Source organism: Triplophysa dalaica, chromosome 6 (genome assembly GCF_015846415.1).
Source record: "Triplophysa dalaica isolate WHDGS20190420 chromosome 6, ASM1584641v1, whole genome shotgun sequence".
Taxonomy (NCBI): Eukaryota; Metazoa; Chordata; class Actinopteri; order Cypriniformes; family Nemacheilidae; genus Triplophysa; species Triplophysa dalaica.
The window spans coordinates 2,715,055-2,736,174 of NC_079547.1; the positions used below are offsets into that span (position 1 = coordinate 2,715,055).

Below are 21,120 nucleotides of genomic sequence, written 5' to 3' on the forward strand. Positions count from 1 at the left end.
CCTAATATTAGTATTCTTTTTATTTCATTTTTTTGCTAATCTAACTCTATTTCTGTATATTTACGTGTTGACACCTCAGCAAGCTGTTAAAGCGAGAGGTTCCACTTGTAAAGAGGACAAAAATCAAACAGTGCATGTTATTTTGTGTGTGCCGTTGGAGAGCGGTTTAGTTTTATACTCAACCACCTGCCCGTAGATTAGCAGGACAGATACAGAGTTTTAGGCTGAGTGGCAAGTGCTATTCAAAAACTACACTATGGGGCAACGTAGAGAGTAAAAAGTGTGAATGTCAACTCGACGGGCACGAAATGTATGAACGTGGCTAAGTGCTTTACTAACAGACAGGGGTATATACAGTACACAGCTTTAGAAACTGAAGAGCGGTGTCTAAAAGAACGAGTCGTGGACATGAACCACATTTTTCAAGCAAGTTAACGGTAAAGTGTTCAGACTCTTATTCAAGAATGTGTGAATGTCCTGAAATCCAATCCTCCATCAAAACGGGCCTCGCTAAACTATTTCTATTCTAGCTTCATATGAAATTCAAAGGATTTTCAATCCTGATAACTCTTTAAAAGCTTATTCAGGGACTATAAGACTTGTTAGACGTTCGTGAATGACCCTGTCAAGAAATAGACATATTTACAACATTAATACGCATTTAGTTCCATGCACCAAATAGAAATGTATCAGTATATCAGTTTACAATATAGTGTTTTTTATCTACAGAGTAAGACGCGATTTTAGGGATACTTTCTAAAAACCTTCATAGAAAACCCATAGAAACGTTAAAACCCCAATTCAAAAGAAAAACAAATGTACCTTTCGGTAATGATACCAAAACACAGGAGAAAATCTCATTAAGCAAAACGGCATGAAGATGCCAACAAAAGAACGTACTTAAAGGAACGCAATAGGTTATACTAGTAAAGATATACACAAGAACGTACAGCATACTGAATTCCTGCATTTAGTGAATAGGTACTTGATGCAAGAACCTAATTTTGCATTGAACAATATCCCCAGGCTTATGGCAACAAAAAAACACAAATGCACCCAAGGCACTCTTTTTCACAAGCAACGTTAAAATTCACGTTTTTAGTATTTTAGTAAAATGTCACTGTTCAAACTTTCGCTGGTAACCCTAAAGTTCATTTAGTCCCCTAATGAACAGTGTAAACCCCAGTGTGAATGTATAGGTAGTCGTAATAATACAAGCTTAAATGACAAATAAAACTAAGTATGATATGTAAAAATAATTGTTTGCAGCATGAAATGTCTTGTTTGACAAAAGACAGTACCAACACAGCTAACGCTTATCAAGCGAACACACTAATACATGCCAACCAGTAAGAAAAAGTACAAAACGTTAAGTTATTGCACATTAGAGAGGCTCAGAGTCTTGCGTCATATTTTAACAATTTCTGTGCCCGGCGTATTTAGCGGACACTGTGCCTTAAATAATCCTGTAGTAATTTTACTCCGTCTTAATTTCGATGCTCAAGGGACGGTCGTTGTGCCATTTTTTCATGTGCTTCTCCAGAGTGCTGTACACGCTAAAAGGCATGTGGCAAATCTCGCAATTATAAACGTCTTTGCCCGTCTGTCCGTGCGTTTTCATGTGCCGCGTTAGCTTGCTGCTCTGAGCGCAGGCGTAGCTGCAAAGCTCACACTTGTATGGTCTCTCACCCGTGTGGCTGCGCCGATGCACTGTTAAGTTGCTGCAGTTCTTGAAGACCTTGCCACAAAACTCACAAGTGTCACTACGGCGGCCGTCCTTGGAGCTAGAGCGACTGCTGGAAAGATGGGGCGTACTGGCCCTGCTCCCAGTGCCGCTGCGTCCCGAGGCCGTCCCTCCGTCCAGCTCACCGGGAGGAGTGGAGAACCTGAGACTGCCATTCTCCGAGGAATGCTCTGAAGAGGTAGCGAAAGGCGATTGTCTTGAGTCCCCGAGGTTGAGGAGGGGATCCTTGAGCTGGCGCGACGCGGCATATCCCGCCAGCCATTGAGAGTACACGTTTTCAGAATTGGGGAGTGTAGGGGTAGGTATATCAAGGTCTTTTTCCACCTTGATGCGTTTGGAGAGAGGCCTGTCGGAAACAGGACTTCGACCCAGAAGTTTTATTGACAGGTCATTGTTTGGGTAGGAGGCCGTTCCGTTCACGGTGGGTACGTACGGCCCATTGGTTTGGTCAGACTCTTTTGAGAAGTCGTCGGCACCTGTCTCAGCAGTCGATCGGTGGTCACCACGTTTGTATAGGTTTAGGGGAGCCCGGTAAACCTGAACGCCCTCCCCTTCACCTATGCTGTACCGCTCTCGATTGTTCTCATGATGATGTGCACCTTCCAGACTCAAGCTGAAGTTGATATTATTCTTTTCTCCTGTCTCACTCTCATTCTCCTCTTCTTCTTCCTCCTCCTCCTCTTCCTCCTCTTCTTCCTCTTCCTCTTCCTCCTCATCTTCTTCCATCTCCTCTCCATCTTCAGGAATGCCATTATTCTCACTTTTGAATTTAGCCACCACAGATTTCAAAGCATCGGTGGCACTGCTCAGTGAATCACTTGTGCCTGGTTCGGGTGAGCTGGCGGTCGAAAGGCCATCATCGGATCTGGAGGTAGTGGAGGATGACTTGTGTCGATGAGTCTTCATGTGACGCTTCAACTTGCTGGCCTGCGTGCAAGCGTGGTTGCAGAGGTGGCACTTGTAGGGTTTCTCGCCGGTATGACTGCGCCTGTGAACGATTAAGTTGCTCTGGAACTTGAAGGACTTCCCGCAGAACTCGCAAGACTTTGACTTCGCAGCTGGCACGGTTGGCGTCTGTTGGGTGGGCGTTGAATGGGGTCCGGATGGAGAATGGGCAGCCTCTGGTTGGAATGGTTGTAGCAGCCGTTGCATAGGGCTGGGACGGTTGGGTGACATGGGCGGAGAGGATCCGGCAGAGTTCCCCGCAAGTTCCCGTAGACGTCTTGAGAAGTCCATAGATGGGGAGTCCAAGGGCACCGAATTGAGACGCAGTACCCTGTCAAAGGCGCTTGGGTGGTGGGGGGCCAAAGCCAGATCATCTGGGCTCATGTGATGCCGTGGCGGGGGACTAAAAAGCGGGGGCGTCCTGGGATATCGGCCCTCTCTAGGAACTGATGAGCCATCCCTGTTGGCTATCCTCATCAAGCTATAGGGACTACTGTCTGCCAGGTGGGCTGCATGTAAAGGTGGTTGTGAGGCACATCCTCCACCCATGCCTGGAGCTGAGGCCACACGAGGGGTTAACGGGCTTCCGGGTTCACTCTCTAGGTATATTCGGAAACCATGTGTATTTTGGGCATGCTGCAGCAGGAACCAGGCGGTGATGAAGGGCTGCTTACAAGTTGTGCAAGTGTAGCTGCTGGGCTCATCTTTTTCTAAAAGACAAAAGCAGAAAGAGAAAAAATTCAGCGTTCATCCACTACATGTTGAAACACTACACAAGGCCATTAAAGGCCATTTTGCTGCTTTTCACTTAATTTAACTCCGCAGTTCAACGCATCATTTATTCAAAACTGTCTTTTTGAACTGTCGTTTCTTGGGTTCACATTTTCACCTAATAAGTCACAACTCTACTTGCTAAACCTATAAGTGAGTGTGTCCGAGTCCAACATGAACAGCAGTTAAACAGTCCTGCATTCCAGGTTCATATGGAAACGGCCTTGCCTGTCTCAGAGGTGTCTGACACAAAGTCTGAAGCGAACAAAAAACCTGTACCCAATCAAAACACTTTTACTGCACAAGAGATTCGAGGGGGAAAGCTGGTAAATTATGGATCATTACAATCTGCAAAAATTACAGTTAATTGCTACCACCTGTGTGGGGTTTGACCTCCGCGGGAGATTTTTCCGCCATAAAAAGCCTGCCTATTCTCATTCTTACTCCAATTATATCCCATACCACTTCCGTATGAACAATGCGAGTGCGCGTATATGCTTTTTGTGGTGTTAAAAATATGCACACACTTTCAGATATATCGTCAATTATTACAGACAAATGTGTCTTTATTACTCTTATCAAGTTGAGACAGTAGAAATTGAAACTACACCATTAGTGTACAACTATTATTTTTCACAACCTCACAATCACAATCGTCCTACGTTGATGACATTTAAAACTCCCACCTCCCCGACAGCAGTCATTACGTGGTGGCCTTGTCTCAGAGGGCAACTTATTGATTGTCAGTTGCTTTAAGAGGAACAAGGCCACAACCACACAGTCTTTAGTGAAATGCTGAAGGGAGCTAAGGCAGAACAATGCGTTCACATTCTACGGAAGGAATGGGGGAAAACATTTTCTCCACTTGAAACATGGGCAGCATATCCATTCCTTGGAGGCATCTAACCCTTTTTGGATGTGCATGTTGTTTTATTTCAATATTGTTATGACATACATACCCAAAACATGCATTCTTTCCCTATTTACTCTTCTAAGTCCCATTGTGTTGAAGTGAACACTGTTGTTTAACCTAAACATAAAGCATAAAGCAGTGTATCGGACATTTTATTGCTCTACAAGTCTTGCACACTTTCAAATGTACTATTTTAAATTCTTTCTTCTCTATCTAAGGTTCAAGACTTGTTACTTGCTAACTCCCAGTGGACTGTAATGCAATAAACTCTTTGGCTTATGTTGATTTCTTTTTAAAGCTTTGACTCCTGTGTGGCACTCATTGACCATAATAAAGTAAGTACCTGAAACAATAAGATCTGTCATGTGTGAAGAATTATCCTTGAGCTTTGTCTTTCAAACCACAGATAAGAACACGGGCACTTTATAATGGCAAACTCTGCTCTGTTGGGTTACTGTAGGTTATACCCGAATCTCAAAAGCATTGTGCACAAGTCACCGCACATCCATTGGAGCATGTTAATATATAGTCCTTAACCTAAACACACACTTAGATAAGAGTCAAAGCGAAACCAAAAACTTGAACTTTGTACTTAAAGGGCCCAAGGCAGAATTTCTGACACATTTGTGATTTGCCGTTTGAGGAGACCAGGAAGAAATTCCCCAAAATAATTGCATTTCACTCAAGCATCCATGCCTTTACGCCTGAATCAATTTTAATCTAGACACAAAATTATTGTCATATTTAAATCAATGTGATGAAATGCCAAAAGTTGATACTCTAGGGACAAATTATGAAAATATCATATTCAGTCCTGAGAAAGATCTGGTTTTGCTGACTTTCCAAGTTAAGTGTTGGCCCAAAGTCCAATGTAGACAAACGCTGGACCCACAACCTACCCCCACCACACATTGAAAGCATCTGAGAGGGGTGAGGAGGGCAGACATCTTGGATTGGGGCCTCTTGCAAAGTGCCAACCAATGGGTCAGCAGTCACCTTAGCAACGCACATTAAAGAAGGAGGAGACAAAAGGAGTTCACCAGACAGTGAGGTGAAGGGGTGATGGTTAGAGACGGGGGGGATGGGGGTGGTGACAGTCTGATGGGAGACAGAGGTGGCCAATGGGAAACATGAACTAGATGCCCTTGCTCAGGGCCGATGTGGAAGCTCTGTTAGCACAGAACACTGTCCCACAGACAGAGCAAACATCTAACATAGAAAAGCAAAGAAGAGGGGAGGGTGAGGTTGTGCTTGTTTGACTCGGACTACGTAAAAATCACTAGCAAAACAATCATTCTACAACCAAATTCAACCAATTCTGGAGGAGCCATGTTCAACACATTTGTGACATCATCAAGGAGTAAATTGTGTAGATCAATTGGTAGATGATTGTGTTAGCAGTGCAAATGTCATGGCTTTGATACCCAAGAAACATACATACTGATTTAAAAATATAAGTAAATTAAGTCTATTATGATTTTTTTGCGTTGTTACTTGTCATAACTTTTATGACAATTAAGAACATTTTCAAATTTATCGTACATATGTCCTACGATGTGACAGCAAAAGTTTTCAAAACAAACTTTTAGGTTTTGTTTTGTTAAAATATTATATTATTAATATTTATAATATATTTATATATTACTTTAAATTTATTTTTTTCGAATCTTTTGCATTAAGAGAACGACACTACAACTGTTAACAGGCAATAATAATGTTTATAATTTTAATATTGTACAATACAATATTAATATAATTAACTTTAATGTCAACACCCTTAAGGGACACTTCACCCAAAAATGAGTTATTTAACAGCATGTCTTTAAAAAGTAAAATACTGTGGAAGATATTTTGAGAAATCTTACAGTGTTTTTTTGTTCATACATTGGAAGTCAATGGCTGGGGTTACCAACATCCTTCAAAATCTCTTTAACTCTGTAATTCAGGTCTTTATTACTTGGAACAGTTAGACCCTCAAAAGACTTCCTGAAACTGCATCAACTATTCATTCATAGTCTACAATGAGGGCACGAGTATCTAAAGCTGACCGCCCGGCCAACATTTCAACACAGCTCAACAAAGATTATTTCAAGTCGCCGTGTCTATATTTCTTTCTTTCTCCGTGTCCCGCTTCATGAGAGGACTACAGGCTTAAACGGGCATGTGATAGTCAGACTAGTGAGAGGACTCATTCAGGAAGCCCCCTCAGGCAGAGTTCTGGTACTGGGACCAGTACAAAAAGACCAGTGTTCCCAATTCACTTAACAGCCACGGTCTCAATATTTAAGGCTTCCCATCTGCCGCGTCCTGGCCACGAGTGATGCAGTAAATCAAGACAGAAAGAACGTTATCTATGTGACTGTCTGACGGCCTTTGCAGAATAAACTCATACAACTTAAGGGCCGTACGGTTAAGGGCCTATGCGTTAACATTAATTATCATTGAGGTCAACCTAGGTAAAGATAAGTATGACAAGTAATCTGCAATTTAATGATTCATCAGAGATGACGATAGAGAGTTGTCATGTTTGTATTACCAAATTTGACGTGAGCCACGTTGGGAGATGTTTTTGAAAAACAAACCCTGGAACAGCTGTTTGCAAAATTAAAAAAGGATTTTGTGCCAGTAACCGGCCAACATAACCACACTATAGCTCACGATACAAGGTGACACAGAAAGAAACCCAAACAGAACAGTTACCATCAGAAGCTTCTATAAGATGGATGCGACGATCACTTGGCTGAGACGGCCCACACTCACCCCAATTCTTCATTTGGGTGACATCAGGCCAGATTCAAGCACTCTGCTTTGCTACTTAATTGGATACATATGTTCTAATCTGCATCACGGCATGTTAGCAGATGGGAGAGTTCTGCAAGCCGCCTCTGTTTTACCATCAATGAGGAGAAATACAGCCAGTGAAGTATGAAAAGAATATTAGTCAAACTCCTTATAATAACCAGGCATGGAGTTAGAGTATACGCAAAAAACACAATGCAGCCCATAACCAAATGTTTAGTGTTTAATAAGAAGCTGTGGTACACGGGGAGATGAAATATGGACCAATGGGATTGCATTGTGAGCGGTGAAACTAAGCAAGCAACAATGTCCCATTACGGCTAGTTAGGACATTACCTCAAATTAACACAAGCATATATTTCTCATTTGATATATGAATAGTATCTTTTTTAACCCAAAATATCTCATATATTATTTGCCTTTCAAATTAATCAGAATTGCGCTAAGAGTGAATTCAATACGCATTAATCTTTTACAAATCTGCTTTATATGAAAATCAAAAATTATTACTTATAACTGCTCATGGTGCTGTCCTTAAACAAAAATTGTTGCACAATCTCTCTTCCATGGTTTTATACGTTAATACAAAATATACAGAATTATATATATATATATATATATATATATATATATATATATATATATATATATATATATATATGCACAATACTATATATTTTATACATACTTGACCGCAACAGCTTTTCTAACAACAGATAGATCACCAATTTAAACTGAAATTTCTGGAATTACGAACAGAGCTGGAATTTTACCTGTGAGCTCTTGCCAAAAATCTGTCTTGAGGCCTCACAACCCTCATACTGTACATACTTTCAAGATACTGTAGGTCAGAGGTCAGAGAGAGAGTTATTTTCACCACACCACCAAGCTACCACGCTGTTTTTTACATGTGCACTTGTGCACCCACTTGAAGGAACACTTCAAATTAAATGAATAATAAACTCAACCAGAATTTTCATTTTAGGGTGAACTGTTCCTTTAAGACGGAGCTTTCTTATGGATAGCTTTAAGTTCAAATACAAGTCCTTTGACGTCCCTGAATGAGCTATGAAGATTCCGCCTCAATAGCACAAAAGCTTCCTTATTCACCACAAAGCAGGAGGCACATATTTCAGTTTTAAGACACTTGTGCTCTTAACTTAAGACGTGTGACTGGGTGAAAAAGAGGCTGACAGAAAGAAACAACAAGCATGAGGTGGAGAGCTCGAGCCCTCTGGTGACAGCAGGATTTATCCTCCGTAAGCAGTAGAACAGCACAGAGACTTGTAAGCCATCTTTGGCTCCACGCTAGAGGGGTTCAGACATTCCAGGGAGGTGCTGGCAAGACCGTGCACATGCATGGCCCCGCTGAGGTCAAGGGTCACGACTCGCTGAGTGCTGGAGCCGAGCGGAAGAGTATTTGACAGAACGGCACAGGAGACATGCATCAGCCTGTTGGCCACTCCTCACAATCAGAGCCTCCTTGAAGTATTTTTAATGGAAAAATTGCAAGCAGGAACAGACTCTACTGTACTTCAGAACTTAGCTGATGTGAGAAAATCAGTGTGCTTGAAGTACATACAAAATTAGCATGATTCACAATGGTTAGCTTGTAAATTGAGCTTGTGAGTATGATTTTGCAAGAAATTATAGGCCCGGTTTCACAGACATGGCTTATCTTAAATCAGGACATCTGCCACTAGCATTAAGCCTTGTTTGTGAGACCAGGCCGTAGTTTGACACATTTGACATCAACACAGAAAAGTAACCTGTAATTTTATGTTTTAAACTGAGATGGCGATAGAGAGGGGAAATACACACTGTAGTTTTAAAGGTCTGTAGTTTGGAGGATCTTTTGACAGAAATGCAATATAATATACATAACTATGTGTTTAGAGGTGTACAAATACCTTTACATAAAAACGCGTTATGCTTTTATTACCTAACACCGTGTCTACACCGGACGCGACAGGCACGATGCAGCTTTTGCGGCGCGCCTCATCCAGTCTGGAAAAAAATTGAAATTATTATGGCTTCTAATGCGTTTCTTATGTATTTTGTTGCGTCAGGTGTAGACACGGTGTTAGAATGAGCTATTTCTAACTACATATGCCACGGGTCTCACTAAACGGACAAAATGATCTACATAGCGTTTTTGTAAATATGTTATCTCCTTCGGCAAAAAATGCAAAACATGACAACATCTTAGTCCTGTGAGAGCCACCGTAGTGCTTCAAAAGGGATTTCTGCTAGGAGGGTTTTTTAAGTGGATATATCAGGGGGTTGCTATGCAGGTGCTAATGTTTCCTGAGTAGCTGTTAGCATGCATTTGTTTAATACAACAAAACATGGGTTTGTTCATATGGAATAACAGAAGAATTCAGAAAGAGTCCATTTTAGTTTCCATGATTTAAGTCCTTTGAACTTTCAAGTTCAACAAGACCATTTTTTGCAAAAACTTTCTCCCCTAAATCCTCAGGATGCACAAAAAAGTGACTGCCAATGTTTACACATCTTTGACACCTATGCAGTGTTTAGAAACTTGATCTTCAGCATGCATGCAAATCAATTTTTTATTTCACATGTAGACCCGGTGCAAACCACGTCTTAAAAGCACAAAAAAAAATCAGCTTATGACATTATGTTATTGGAGCGCATATCTGAGTGCATATCAGAGACAAAAATACAACAAGACCCCCTCAACCCTCCATTCTCAAATATTTGTTTACACCCTTGATTCTCAAAATGAACACCCCAAATGTGATTTTTGAAGCCCCTCTGTCCCATACATGTGAAGACTTCTGCCTCTGTATATACGATTGACAAATCCTGTGGAGGCTCTATTCCACACTGAGGGCATCTGTCCTCTCAGTGTGACGGGCCTCTGGGTTTATACGTGTCTTTGTTTATGTGACAGTGTCTCAGTGTGTGTCTGTCTACCATAGTTCACTCTGACAGGCGAGGAGGGCAGGGGTTCACCGAGCGGGGCAGGGGACGCAGGAGATGACCCATTCTCATCCAGACGATAATGCCATGACAAGAGCAAAGAGAGGCGAGGGGGATCAGAGTTTAGATTTTGGTTACTAAATTTATCCGCTCTTGTCACCATACAGCTTCAATCTGATTGGCTGGTGTGACGCAACTTGAGGAAAACTTTAAACTAAACCTATCCAAATACGGAAACGTAAGACAAACATGACATGCCAAGTAAAATACACCTATCAGCATGTCAAGCACATAATAAACACATTTATAGATGCCGTAAAATTGTCTGACAGATTTTCCTCTCACCGAAAGCACACATCTCCGCCTGCCTCATTGTTTCAACCTTCTCATCAAATCCTCTTCCTCGCCATAAACGTTGGTAGACGCGCTTTCAGATGCAAACTCAACATGCCACTTAAACTGTCACGGGTCTTTATGTCCGGTCGGTAAGACGTTGAATGGAAGCTTTGTGGAGGTTTCATGCCCGCATTCTACAAGTGCTCAATTTGTTACAGCCGCAATGTCACCACGCTGTTTTGCTCAAATGCAAGAGAGGCAAACAAACTACAGACAGAGGGATGAGAGGAAAAGAAAAGGAGACAACGGGGTCTGAGACCAGATTATACGCGAGGTGTAGGTAAAGAACGAATGAGAAGAGCAAACAAACAATCTGACGAGGAGATGGGGATACTGCCGCAGAAGAGCTGATGGTAGAGGGAGAAATAAGACGGGTAGATAAGTGCTGAAGCAAATTAACCTCGTTTAATTGGACCGCTGCGTTTTCTGAACGTAAGGATTGTTCAGCATCGCTGACAGCTGACGGGGTGACAAGCTAGAGGCCCGTGATGGGACATCTGCTCTTTGGCTAGACACTCCTGTACCATGTCTTATGTTTATCTGTGAAAGAAATTATTTTTTAAAGATGTTGGAAAGTCAAGCTAAAAAGTATTACAAGACTTCTTAAAGAAATAATATATGCAAAAATATCTAAATTCATAATTACAAAAAAATCCTTCCCTCGTGTCATTCTAAACCTGTATGACTTTCTTTCTTCTGCAAAACACAAAAGAAGATATTTTGAAGAACGTCGGCAACCGGACAACACTGGAGCCCATTGTCTTTTCTGTTTCCGTTGATGACTTTAGATTGAATCAGTTCTAACAGCTTTTTCATTTTTGCGTGACCTATTCCTTTTAAGGCTTTGTGCATACGGTATGGTTTTTGCCTCTTCGATTCGACAAAAGTAATTATATTTCTTTATTTCTGTCACAGAGAAGTAATAACAAGTAAAGGTCAAACTATTTCCCGGACGGAGTTGTTATTTCCTGAGCTCTTTAGAAACGGGGCAAAAAACCTCAATGGACAAGGAGAGCACATTCAAGAGACCTCCATCTTCACATTGACCGTTCGGCCAGTTGAACCCTCGCCTTCGCACAAAATAAATCAAGTCTGAAGTAAACAGAGATGTGGAAGAACTAAAACCGTTCATGGAGGAAGGTGGTGAATGTATATCTTATAGACGTTCAGATGTTGATAGGCAGCTTACGGCTCCAGCGTAAAGCGCACCATCTGGAAGAGGTGGCCCACTTTGCAGGGTCGCAGACACGTATTTGCACATATAGTGCAACAGGATGCAAGCAGGAAATATCATGAGCCGAAAACAGACAAACACTTGCTTACGCGTACGCACAGGCATACACAACAGAATTAAACACAAAGACGCACAAACGCGCACTGAGAAACCGCGACACACAGAGACCCCTGCTGTGCGTGAGAGCCCCCTCGGAAATCTGCATAAATACATATGCAAATGCGAGGGTCAATTGATAGACAAGTGTAAAGTATGCAAACGAATATATTAGATATTTTCCCAAACGTGTTTTATGTTCACACACTGATACGTACTGGTCCTTTTTCACATCATTCGGTTTATCAGTTCCAAACAAAATGGACCGATTTCTATCATATTCGACCAGATTTTATGTATATCAACAATCTTTTTCATAATCTTGCATGTTTTGTGCGTTCCACACATGCACGCAAGTGAAGACAAGGCCAGCTAACCGGTTTGAACTAGCCCATCAGCGAGCGCCTCTTTCTGCCTTCAGGCCAAAAAAACAAAAACCCAAACAAACGCAGTGCCATTTGATATATAGGCGACAGGTATGTGTGTACGTGTGTGTGTCTAGTCAGATATAAAAGACCTGGAGCTCAGCCAAGTTGATCTTGAAATGGAAAGCCGCTGTCAGGGTGCGAGGACGGCCCTCCCCCTCGGCCCCTCCGCCAGTGTTTTCCGCCCGACCTTTTTATAACACATGGCCGGCCAGCATTGCTCTCGCTCAGTCCTTCCTATCTAAAGATCGATTGTAAGAACATTTTATGTCAACATTTACTCACCCTCATGTCTTTTGAAAGGTTTTTTTAAGGCACTCACATGAAAACATACAATGAAGGTGAATGGCAGGCATGGGTTGTCAAACAACTTTGGTTTTGGTCTGATGGTGTTGTATGGCTTTACAAGACTTGGAATGTAGTTGATAAGGAAAACAGACAACTTTTAAGGAAATTAGTAGCATTTCTTGGGTCACTAATATCATTATTTCGAAGAGAGCAGCCTAAATAAGCGAAACATCAACTGAATCTCTTTTTTGTCTTTAACATGAGAAAGAAAGTCATATGGATTTTGAAGTCCATGACGGGCGAGCAAATGAGAAGTTTCTTTTAGGGTGAACAACTTTCCCTCAACTTCATATCAAACTAATTTTCACCAAATCCCTCCTTTCATCTCTCCGGTTTCCTTCCCAGTTTTGGTTGCTTTCTCTCGTGCCTGTTCTTCTCTCCATCCCTCTAAAGCTCCTCGGCGATCGAGACATAGATCATTCCGGCGTCTTCCCCCCTGCTCTATTCAGGATAAACAAAGTGCCTCAAGTTCAAGCCCCACCCCGGGACCCTTAAACAAAGCCATCTATCATGCTGTCTGGCCCGACCTGTTTGGCCACAGTCAGGGCCGCCTCAGCCTCCGAGCCCCCCGCCCTGAGCACAATCCTCCCATTGTGTCCCCGTCGGCCTCCCCGCAGGCCTCTTCTCACACCCCATGACATAGACACAGGGTTAAGTCAGACTCCGGAGGAGGGCCAGCACCTGTGACGGGCCAGATAAAGGTACCGCCAGCTGCATTGCATCTTGCGTAAATAAAAAAAACGCAGGCGATGATTTTGAAATGGACCGGGTGTGTGTAAAGACCCTCGGCACGCCGCAGGACGACAATCCAACGGGATTAAGAGTGAAGGAATGGACGTCACATCACCTGTTTTTGCTATCATCTTCAGACAGAAATGCAAAAAAGTATGCAGGATACAAAATGTGGATGCTTGGTCTCATTAAACATAACGCGCATTCTCAGTACATAATAGCGTAACCTTCCAATGCCTGTACATCAAAGGGATCGTATTGATTTCGCTGTCGAGTCCAATATAATTTGACATCACAAAGTTAAGGAAGTACAGAACGTGTTGTTTTTGCAACCTAGCTCCAATAATGTTCTCTATACTGGAGAGGAAGTTTTGAGTTACAGTTTGTTTTTATAGGAAATTAAAATGTAGTTTTCATACGAAACAAAATCAGTACTATTGTGGCTGTGTTGGATCAAGAGCAAACCTGTCTGCTAATCTAAACCGCACACACAGAACTACACATCAACAACAGAAATGTACATTTGCAACACATCGGTCCTTATCTCACAACCTCCCTTCAACATTCAACTACAAACAGGATCAAACAAGGTTTTATAGGTGCTATGTATCATTTTGGGAAGGAACTCTGTTATTGAATATGTCTTCAGGTGTATAACAACCTTAAATAATGAAGAGTTATGTTTTTATTACCTTAGAAAGAGCTATTTAGATCTACATACACAGCGGGTCCCCTTACATGGAATACGCCATGTTGTTTCTACAGTAGCCCTACACGGACAAACTGCTCTACAGACAGATTTTGTAAATAAGTTATCTCCTTAGGCGAAGAAGCGAAAACATGACGACATCTTTGTCCTGTGTCACCCATCGTAGTGCCTCGAAAGGGTGGGGTAGAGTGATTGCAATTCACAACTGCACCACTAGATGTCACTAACTTTCAAACACCAGACATTTAAAATGTTTATTGCTATATAAAAATGACACAATATATGAAAGTGTATGTCGAAAAATACTCTCAAAATATGTTATAGAGGCATAGCTCAATTCTATTTATTTCTTTAGTGATTCGGGCCTTCTTCGCTTGCCGTATATACACTCAATGAACTCATAATGGGCTAATCAAATATGCAAAATAATTGGCAATTACCTAGAGGGACTAATGGTCATTAGAATTTACAACACGGTAATGAACTAAAGTCTGCATGTAGCATGCATATTCATAAAGCAATCAAGGCTTTAAAGATTAAAGAAGTGTTTCAAATTCAAATGAGCCACAGAATATTATCAGCCAGATTCAGAGAGAGAGAGAGAGAGAGAGAGAGAGAGCGAGAGAGAGAGAGAGAGAGAGAGAGAGAGAGAGAGAGGTACATCACTGAAGATAAAAGCATAAACATTTTGTTAGATTCCACTTCAGCGCATCTAGTACAATAAAAAAAAGAGCAAAATTAAATACTCTGGTTCAAAGAACTGAATGAATTAATCTGCCACTTCACTGAACAATTCCTATAGTTCTTCATGCCGTTACATTTACAAAATGCATATTTTCTTCCATTTGTTATTAATAGGCATTTAAAGCACTCAGAGTCAGGCTGAAAGAAAAGCATAGCGTCTTAAGTATACTGACAGATGCTTTTTATTGATTGTAAGGTTTATTTCAGAGTAATCAATTCTCCAATTGTGTTCAATTCTACATCAACCCAAGTGTACATGACTGACCCAAAGAGCTTCCGTATAAAAAATATAAATATAAACTCGGTCAGAAATAAAATGTAGGAGTGAAGCAAAGACAGGAAGAAAGATACTTTCGAGGATCCATGACCGTGAGGGGCCTCCCGAGTCTTTATCTCAGTCTACAGAGGACAGATAAGACATACCAGCTGCGGACCCCACGCACGAACATACATCATACAAACAGTTCAACATATTATAAGAAGACTTTTGTCTTGGAAATGCCCAGAATCAGCACAGGTGACCTTACAAGGGTCAGCAAGGAAGGTTCTGCTTTATAAATGATGCTCGGAGCATCAAATCGACAATCAAAACAACCACAATGGTAAAGTCCTTTCTTACAATCCAATTCAACGATAAATGGTATAGTTTTTATATACCTCACAACAATACATCAGACTGCAGGCAGCTTTGTATTTCCCAGGTAAACGATAAACATAGAAGAGCCTCGCTAGGGAAAATGTGTCGACAGCCCAACTGGCTGGCCGTACAAACACGTTCATACACAAACGGACACAATATCATATGCTACTGACAGATCCGATTATTGTACAGGTCGACGCTGAAAGAGGTTTCTGCCATAACACAGTGACTATATAACACATTTGTACTTCGGTCATGTGTGTTACCACATACGTGTGCCTAGAGTGTAACCTTTTTCCTGATAATACAATTAAAGGTTTCAATGTCTGTGACTATTTATAGGGAAAATGTGAATTTTAGCTTCTAAAACTTCACTTATATAACTGCTCAGAATTACATCTGTTTTCAACGATACAGATTTAACATGCAGTCTCTCAATTTATAGGAGGTCAAAACTGCAGCAACAACATAAACAAACATTGTGTGGGCCAAACTTAACATCTGGTAGAACTCTGCGAAGAATCAATAACTGTTGAGTGGTTTTAGTTTCATTTAATACAATTATTATATAATCAAATATTTAAAATAACATGAATAGAAATTAAATAAAAAAATAAATGGATATATTATAAATCAAGCGTATGGTCTTAGTTCTGGCAGGTCACGTTTGTCCAGTCCGAATCAGCTTATCTACCTATAGAAATATGACGCGATCACAGCTTATTGCGTTGCTCAAGAGCAAATTACCCTCCTCCATCCCCAGCTCCACCGCACATTTACAATCAGGACTCGACTTCTGTTATTTCTTTTCTTAAGTCTCAATTACTTTACATAATGTGTTACACTTAAATGTCAAACTAATGACATCTGTTGTCCGGTTCTGTTTACCCTCCAGGGGGTTATCTCTGCGCTCCCTGCTATTCATGCTGGCTGCTTGGATGGGTCGAGAATCTTTTACCACCAATGTAAACTTTATGCTAATAGTCAATCATTGTTTACGTTAGTGAACCTGACAGAACTAAGCACAGACCGGAGGTTCACTTCGGGCCTATATAACCGCCAATATAATAATTGTAAAAAAAAGTGTTTTGAAGATGTAACAATACCGTTCAATTATTTCAAAAGTATAGTATGTTACACTGTAGGATACTTGTGTCAAGCACAAAGAGGATCTTTACCACATACACACTTTCTGGCTTGCTCTGTGCCAATGTCCTACCATATGCCCACTGAAAGGGAGACCTTTGGCAGCGTCTGCCAGGTCAAACCGTCGTGTTGCAATGAGGCAGTAAACCACCATCACATCATAAACATTACACAAACCAGATTGAAAATATCACCAAACTGTACATCTAAGTTACTTTTTATTTCACAGATGAATTTGATCTGCTCACAGAAGAAAAATGAGATGCACAAGACAAAACCGAAAATCTCTGTGAGAAATAAGAGAAACAAGCGAGCGATTAAAATCTTTTTTTGAACATCGTGCGAGTAAGGCCTGATGCAGATCAGTTCCCAATGTTTCTTAAATAAATGTACACGCTTGTAAAGGTTCTCTGTGACAATGCACTATGAGGGGATCCCCAAACTTCCCGTCTCTCCCTGTCCCATTTGCTCTACCCATGCTAATGATCCATAACTCTCCCCTCGTAGAGAAAAGTGGACCAGCGCCAAAGACGTCAAAACTAAAGCAAGCCAAGAACACCATCCGCCACTGGACAGCACAACAGCAAGAGACACAATTCATCACGTGAAGTACTTACACATAGTTAACGTTTAATGTAAATATGATCTGTACGACGAAATATAACCGTTAACTGTCTGACATCTTCAAAGCTCGGCTTCTCGTGTTTATAAAACGAAGGGCTGCTTTTAAAAACTCTGGGATCAGGAGACGGACAGATGCTTACAAAACAGACGCACAATCGCAAAAATATCAGCCTCTGAGAAAATGGCTTCACATGGATGTACTTAAGAAAATAACCCCAGAGAGAGAGACAGAGATAGCAGATAAGGGGGTGGGGGGGTTTATAAAAGGGTTATTGCCCAGGCTGATCGTCTGGTCTGCTCGGGGGCATTCAGACTTGAATGAAATAGGGGTCTGATGGGGTGTTGTTTGGAGGGGGGGTATTAAAAGCGGCTGTGTCCACATGCATATCTTACATTGTTTATCATGCAAATTTCCTTGAGCGTGAACCTTTAACGGATTCACCATTTACAGCCGATACAGAATTCCATCTGTTCTGACGGACATCTGCTTGCACGATTGGACTTTACATGTTACAGTGAAGGCGTGTGACCTGTCTGGAGCCACGGGCAAACACATAACATCCTCAGAACACAGACGTGATGTAAGTGGACTACATAGATGGAAACAAATACATATTTTCATCCCAATATGTGCACATATAGAAAGCAGAGATGTCACCTTGAAAACAGTTTAGCTGAAAATTTTAATTCTGTCATTATTTACTCGCGCAGTTGTTCCAAACCTTTAAACCTAAATATATGTTCTTGTTGTTCTGAACAAATTTGGAGGACTGTTCCAGTTCTGGGGCACCTTTGACTACCAATCTACTATACTGTGGTAGTCATTGGTTCCCCAAAACTGATTGGTTTCCTGCATTCTTAAAAATCTCTTCTTTTGTGTTCAACAGAATAAAGACATTTCTATAGTTTTGGAAAAACTTCAGGGTGAGTAAATGATGACCAAATTTTTTTTGGGTGAACAATCCCTTTATGACAATGCTTGGTATACATTATCGGCTAAATAAAGACACATGCCAACTTCCAAAATATGTGCATCCACGCGAAAGACTTTGCTTGGTTCAACACCAGCTAAACTGAATATATATATAAAAGTGAACAAGTGAAAGTCCTAAAACACTGAAGTAATGAACTGTAAATGTATAACTGCAACAGGGTAAACATTTTTAAGTAAGGGGAGAGATTTTGATAGGTCTGCATGTGGCTGGTCAACAGTTATTAGTATGTTGAAGCCACGACGCTGGCATTGCTAGTGCCATGCTTTACCAGTTAAAGCAAAACGCGTTGACCAAAATGAGATACAACATTGTGAAAACCACACTGAACGTAGTAACATCTGCTAACCCCAAATCTGTTGGCTGAAAACCCTGAGCTTTCAGGCGCAGGAAAGGGAGCACAGGAGAAATGTGATATACGTGCATTCAATCAGAAGTTTCCAGAACTCCAAAGTTTGTGTGCGCCAACATAAACATCAGTTACTCTACCTGTCACAGTCTCCTGCTTGGGTCGTAATCCATGCGGCGTGGAGGCGAAACGCTCCCCTTCGCGGGGCGAGACCTGAACCGCCACCTCCACTGGGATGCAGGCCTGCCGCGGGGGCGACGGCGGCTCGTCCGAACATTTGTCCATGTATAGGCTGCCCTGACACTGCCTGCGTTTGTGCTCGATGAACAGCAGAATGTCAGCCAAAGGAAACCTGGTGTGACACTGGCCACATGTGAGAAGGTCCTGATCGCCTTTGGGGGTGGATGGTTCCGATCCGGAATGGCTTTCCTCGTCCACGGGGAAATCTGCCGTAAGAGGCTCGGCTATAGCGGGGAAACATAAAAATGTGTGAGATTGATAAAATAACCAGCTTTAACGTCCATATGGAAAGTTGATATTTACTTTGATAATTATATTCATTTCCATATAAAAAGTGGCGCTGAAATTTGCAGATCTAGAGGTGTTAAATGTCTCATGGGGGTAGGTCTCATATGGATGGATTACAAGATTTTATACAGAGAGTAAAATTATATCCAATAATTTTATCTCTTTCTCAAGCTACAATGCAGCATAACAACATTATGTTTTAGATAGAAGACAATATAGACATGAATCAAAAGTTCTGTCTGGAACAAAAAAAACAGCTCATCGAATTAAGACGTAGAGAATATGAGAAACAAAAGATGACATTGGTTAACCAGAAATGGTAAAGAGGAGGGGGTTGTTCACTATAGTTGCATGACCCTGTTCATTAGCCTGCCAATCTCACGTCTTAATGAAACCAACACCTCTGAGAATCAAAAAATAGATTCTAATTTGACTTCAAGATGATTGGAACTCATTTTGTTAAAAGTGCTCGAACGCTCTGAACCGAGGTGAGCTATTGAGGGGAGTATGTGGGGTAGTTCCCAGATGGGCAGCCGGGACGTCTGAAAGAGCAATCGAAACTACATCAAGCGCCCGTCCCGAGATGAGGGAGACGGTTGTCCTAGCTGGCGGGTTAACCCTAATTGTGTGTCAGGTCGTGTGGGATGAAGGTGGGGTGACAAGACATGAGTTTCAGTAAAAAATATGATTACATATTTTAATCAGTTTTGATTTTAAGGCTTTGAAGGCAATGCTCAAGACAGCGTTAATGAACTGGAACAAAGCCTCAGAACATGTGTTAGACAAACAGGTGTAATTAAAACCTCTTGAGGGTGAAAAGATCACAGTCATCAACACCAAAGTTAAACCTTTAAAGTCGAGGGGCTTGTTTAATTCTACTATTTTACATATACATTATGAATGAACAACACAAATACTGAGCTTTAAGTGACTGCACCTTTGTGTGGGCTACTTGTAATCTATGCCAACACAGCTTATACGCAAAAATCAAAGTGACATGAAGTTTACATAAATGGACATGTAAGTAAACAGATGTGTGGGTAGATAATAAAATGAGAAAAGGTGGGGCCGAACGAGACCAAGTTCAAGTTCACAGTTGAATAGCCCCTCGATTGTTCATTTTCTGCCCCCTAGCGGCTAAACGTTGAATCTCACTTCGCCGTGAGATCGCTTCCAACGAGGATTTAAAGATCTTTTTAAAACCCTTGGATATCTAGAGTCAACTTTAAAGCAAACATTTTCATACGTCATCGATGTTGATGTTATCTTCTGTGACGGACCTTACGTTTTTTAGGTTTTGACAGGACTTGAGCCGTGGGAAAAACACGCACGGAGATTTAAACAGCCAAAGAAAAAACAAGTTAAAGCTAATCGGACCTGTCAATATCCACTATCAATAAAACAACAACGATGCACTTATAAACAATAACAACAGAAAAATCGATTTCTTCAGAAAGTTGGGGGAAATACCTTGGGAAATCCATATCTATAATAATAAATAATAATAAAGTCCCAGTTAGACGATCTCAAGAGCCTCAATGAGAACTATTTATATATATATACGTGCATTTTCAATACATTTAATGTTTATATATGTCCACAAACTACACTTAAACATTTATGCACACAAACAAACAGGCTAGATATAATTCTTCCACACATGCACGCATCCAGCCTTCATGCGTAAAGAAGCTTTGCGCTCTTTCAATGCGCTCTTCGTTCCATCAACCAAGAAACGCGTCTTTCTAAACACAATAAAACTGATTCACGCAAAAAACGTTTAAAGTGATAAAGATAGTAAAAGAATAAAACTCGTTTAAACTTACGAGAAAAGTCCCGTTTGCTTAAGTGCTGAGGTCTGCCCTGCTTGCGGCGAGACATGTTGGACACGGTCTCAGTTGGCTTCACATTAGGAAGATCCAGAGTCGTGGAGATTCCAAAGGAAAAGATCTTCGGCGATGCATCGGGTATCCCAAATTAATTAGAGATAACAGTACAGGAGAGAGCCGTGTAGTGGCAGGACGCGTGTGCTGCTGGGC

The 21,120-nt window shown here is 41.3% G+C and overlaps 1 protein-coding gene across 1 annotated transcript; it reads right to left on the reverse strand.

Annotated features, from left to right (window-relative positions):
- Positions 1 to 947: 947 nt before the first annotated feature.
- bcl11ab (BCL11 transcription factor A b) lies at positions 948 to 21,040 on the reverse strand. Its single transcript, XM_056749819.1, has 3 exons — positions 20,908 to 21,040; positions 18,694 to 19,017; positions 948 to 3,399 (listed from the first exon to the last, which is right to left on the reverse strand). Exons 1-3 carry the CDS (start codon positions 20,960 to 20,962, stop codon positions 1,478 to 1,480), a joined length of 2,301 nt encoding a protein of 766 aa, XP_056605797.1. The 5' UTR covers positions 20,963 to 21,040; the 3' UTR covers positions 948 to 1,477.
- Positions 21,041 to 21,120: the final 80 nt, after the last annotated feature.

Excerpts from the sequence above, each read along its gene's own strand:
- bcl11ab (XM_056749819.1), bottom strand. The coding sequence starts at position 20,962 with ATGTCTCGCCGCAAGCAGGGCAGACCTCAGCACTTAAGCAAACGGGAC. Across the intron at positions 19,018-20,907 it reads AAGCAAACGGGACTTTTCTC|CCGAGCCTCTTACGGCAGAT; the intron begins GTAAGTTTAAAC and ends TCCCCGCTATAG. Across the intron at positions 3,400-18,693 it reads CAAGCAGGAGACTGTGACAG|AAAAAGATGAGCCCAGCAGC; the intron begins GTAGAGTAACTG and ends TTTGTCTTTTAG.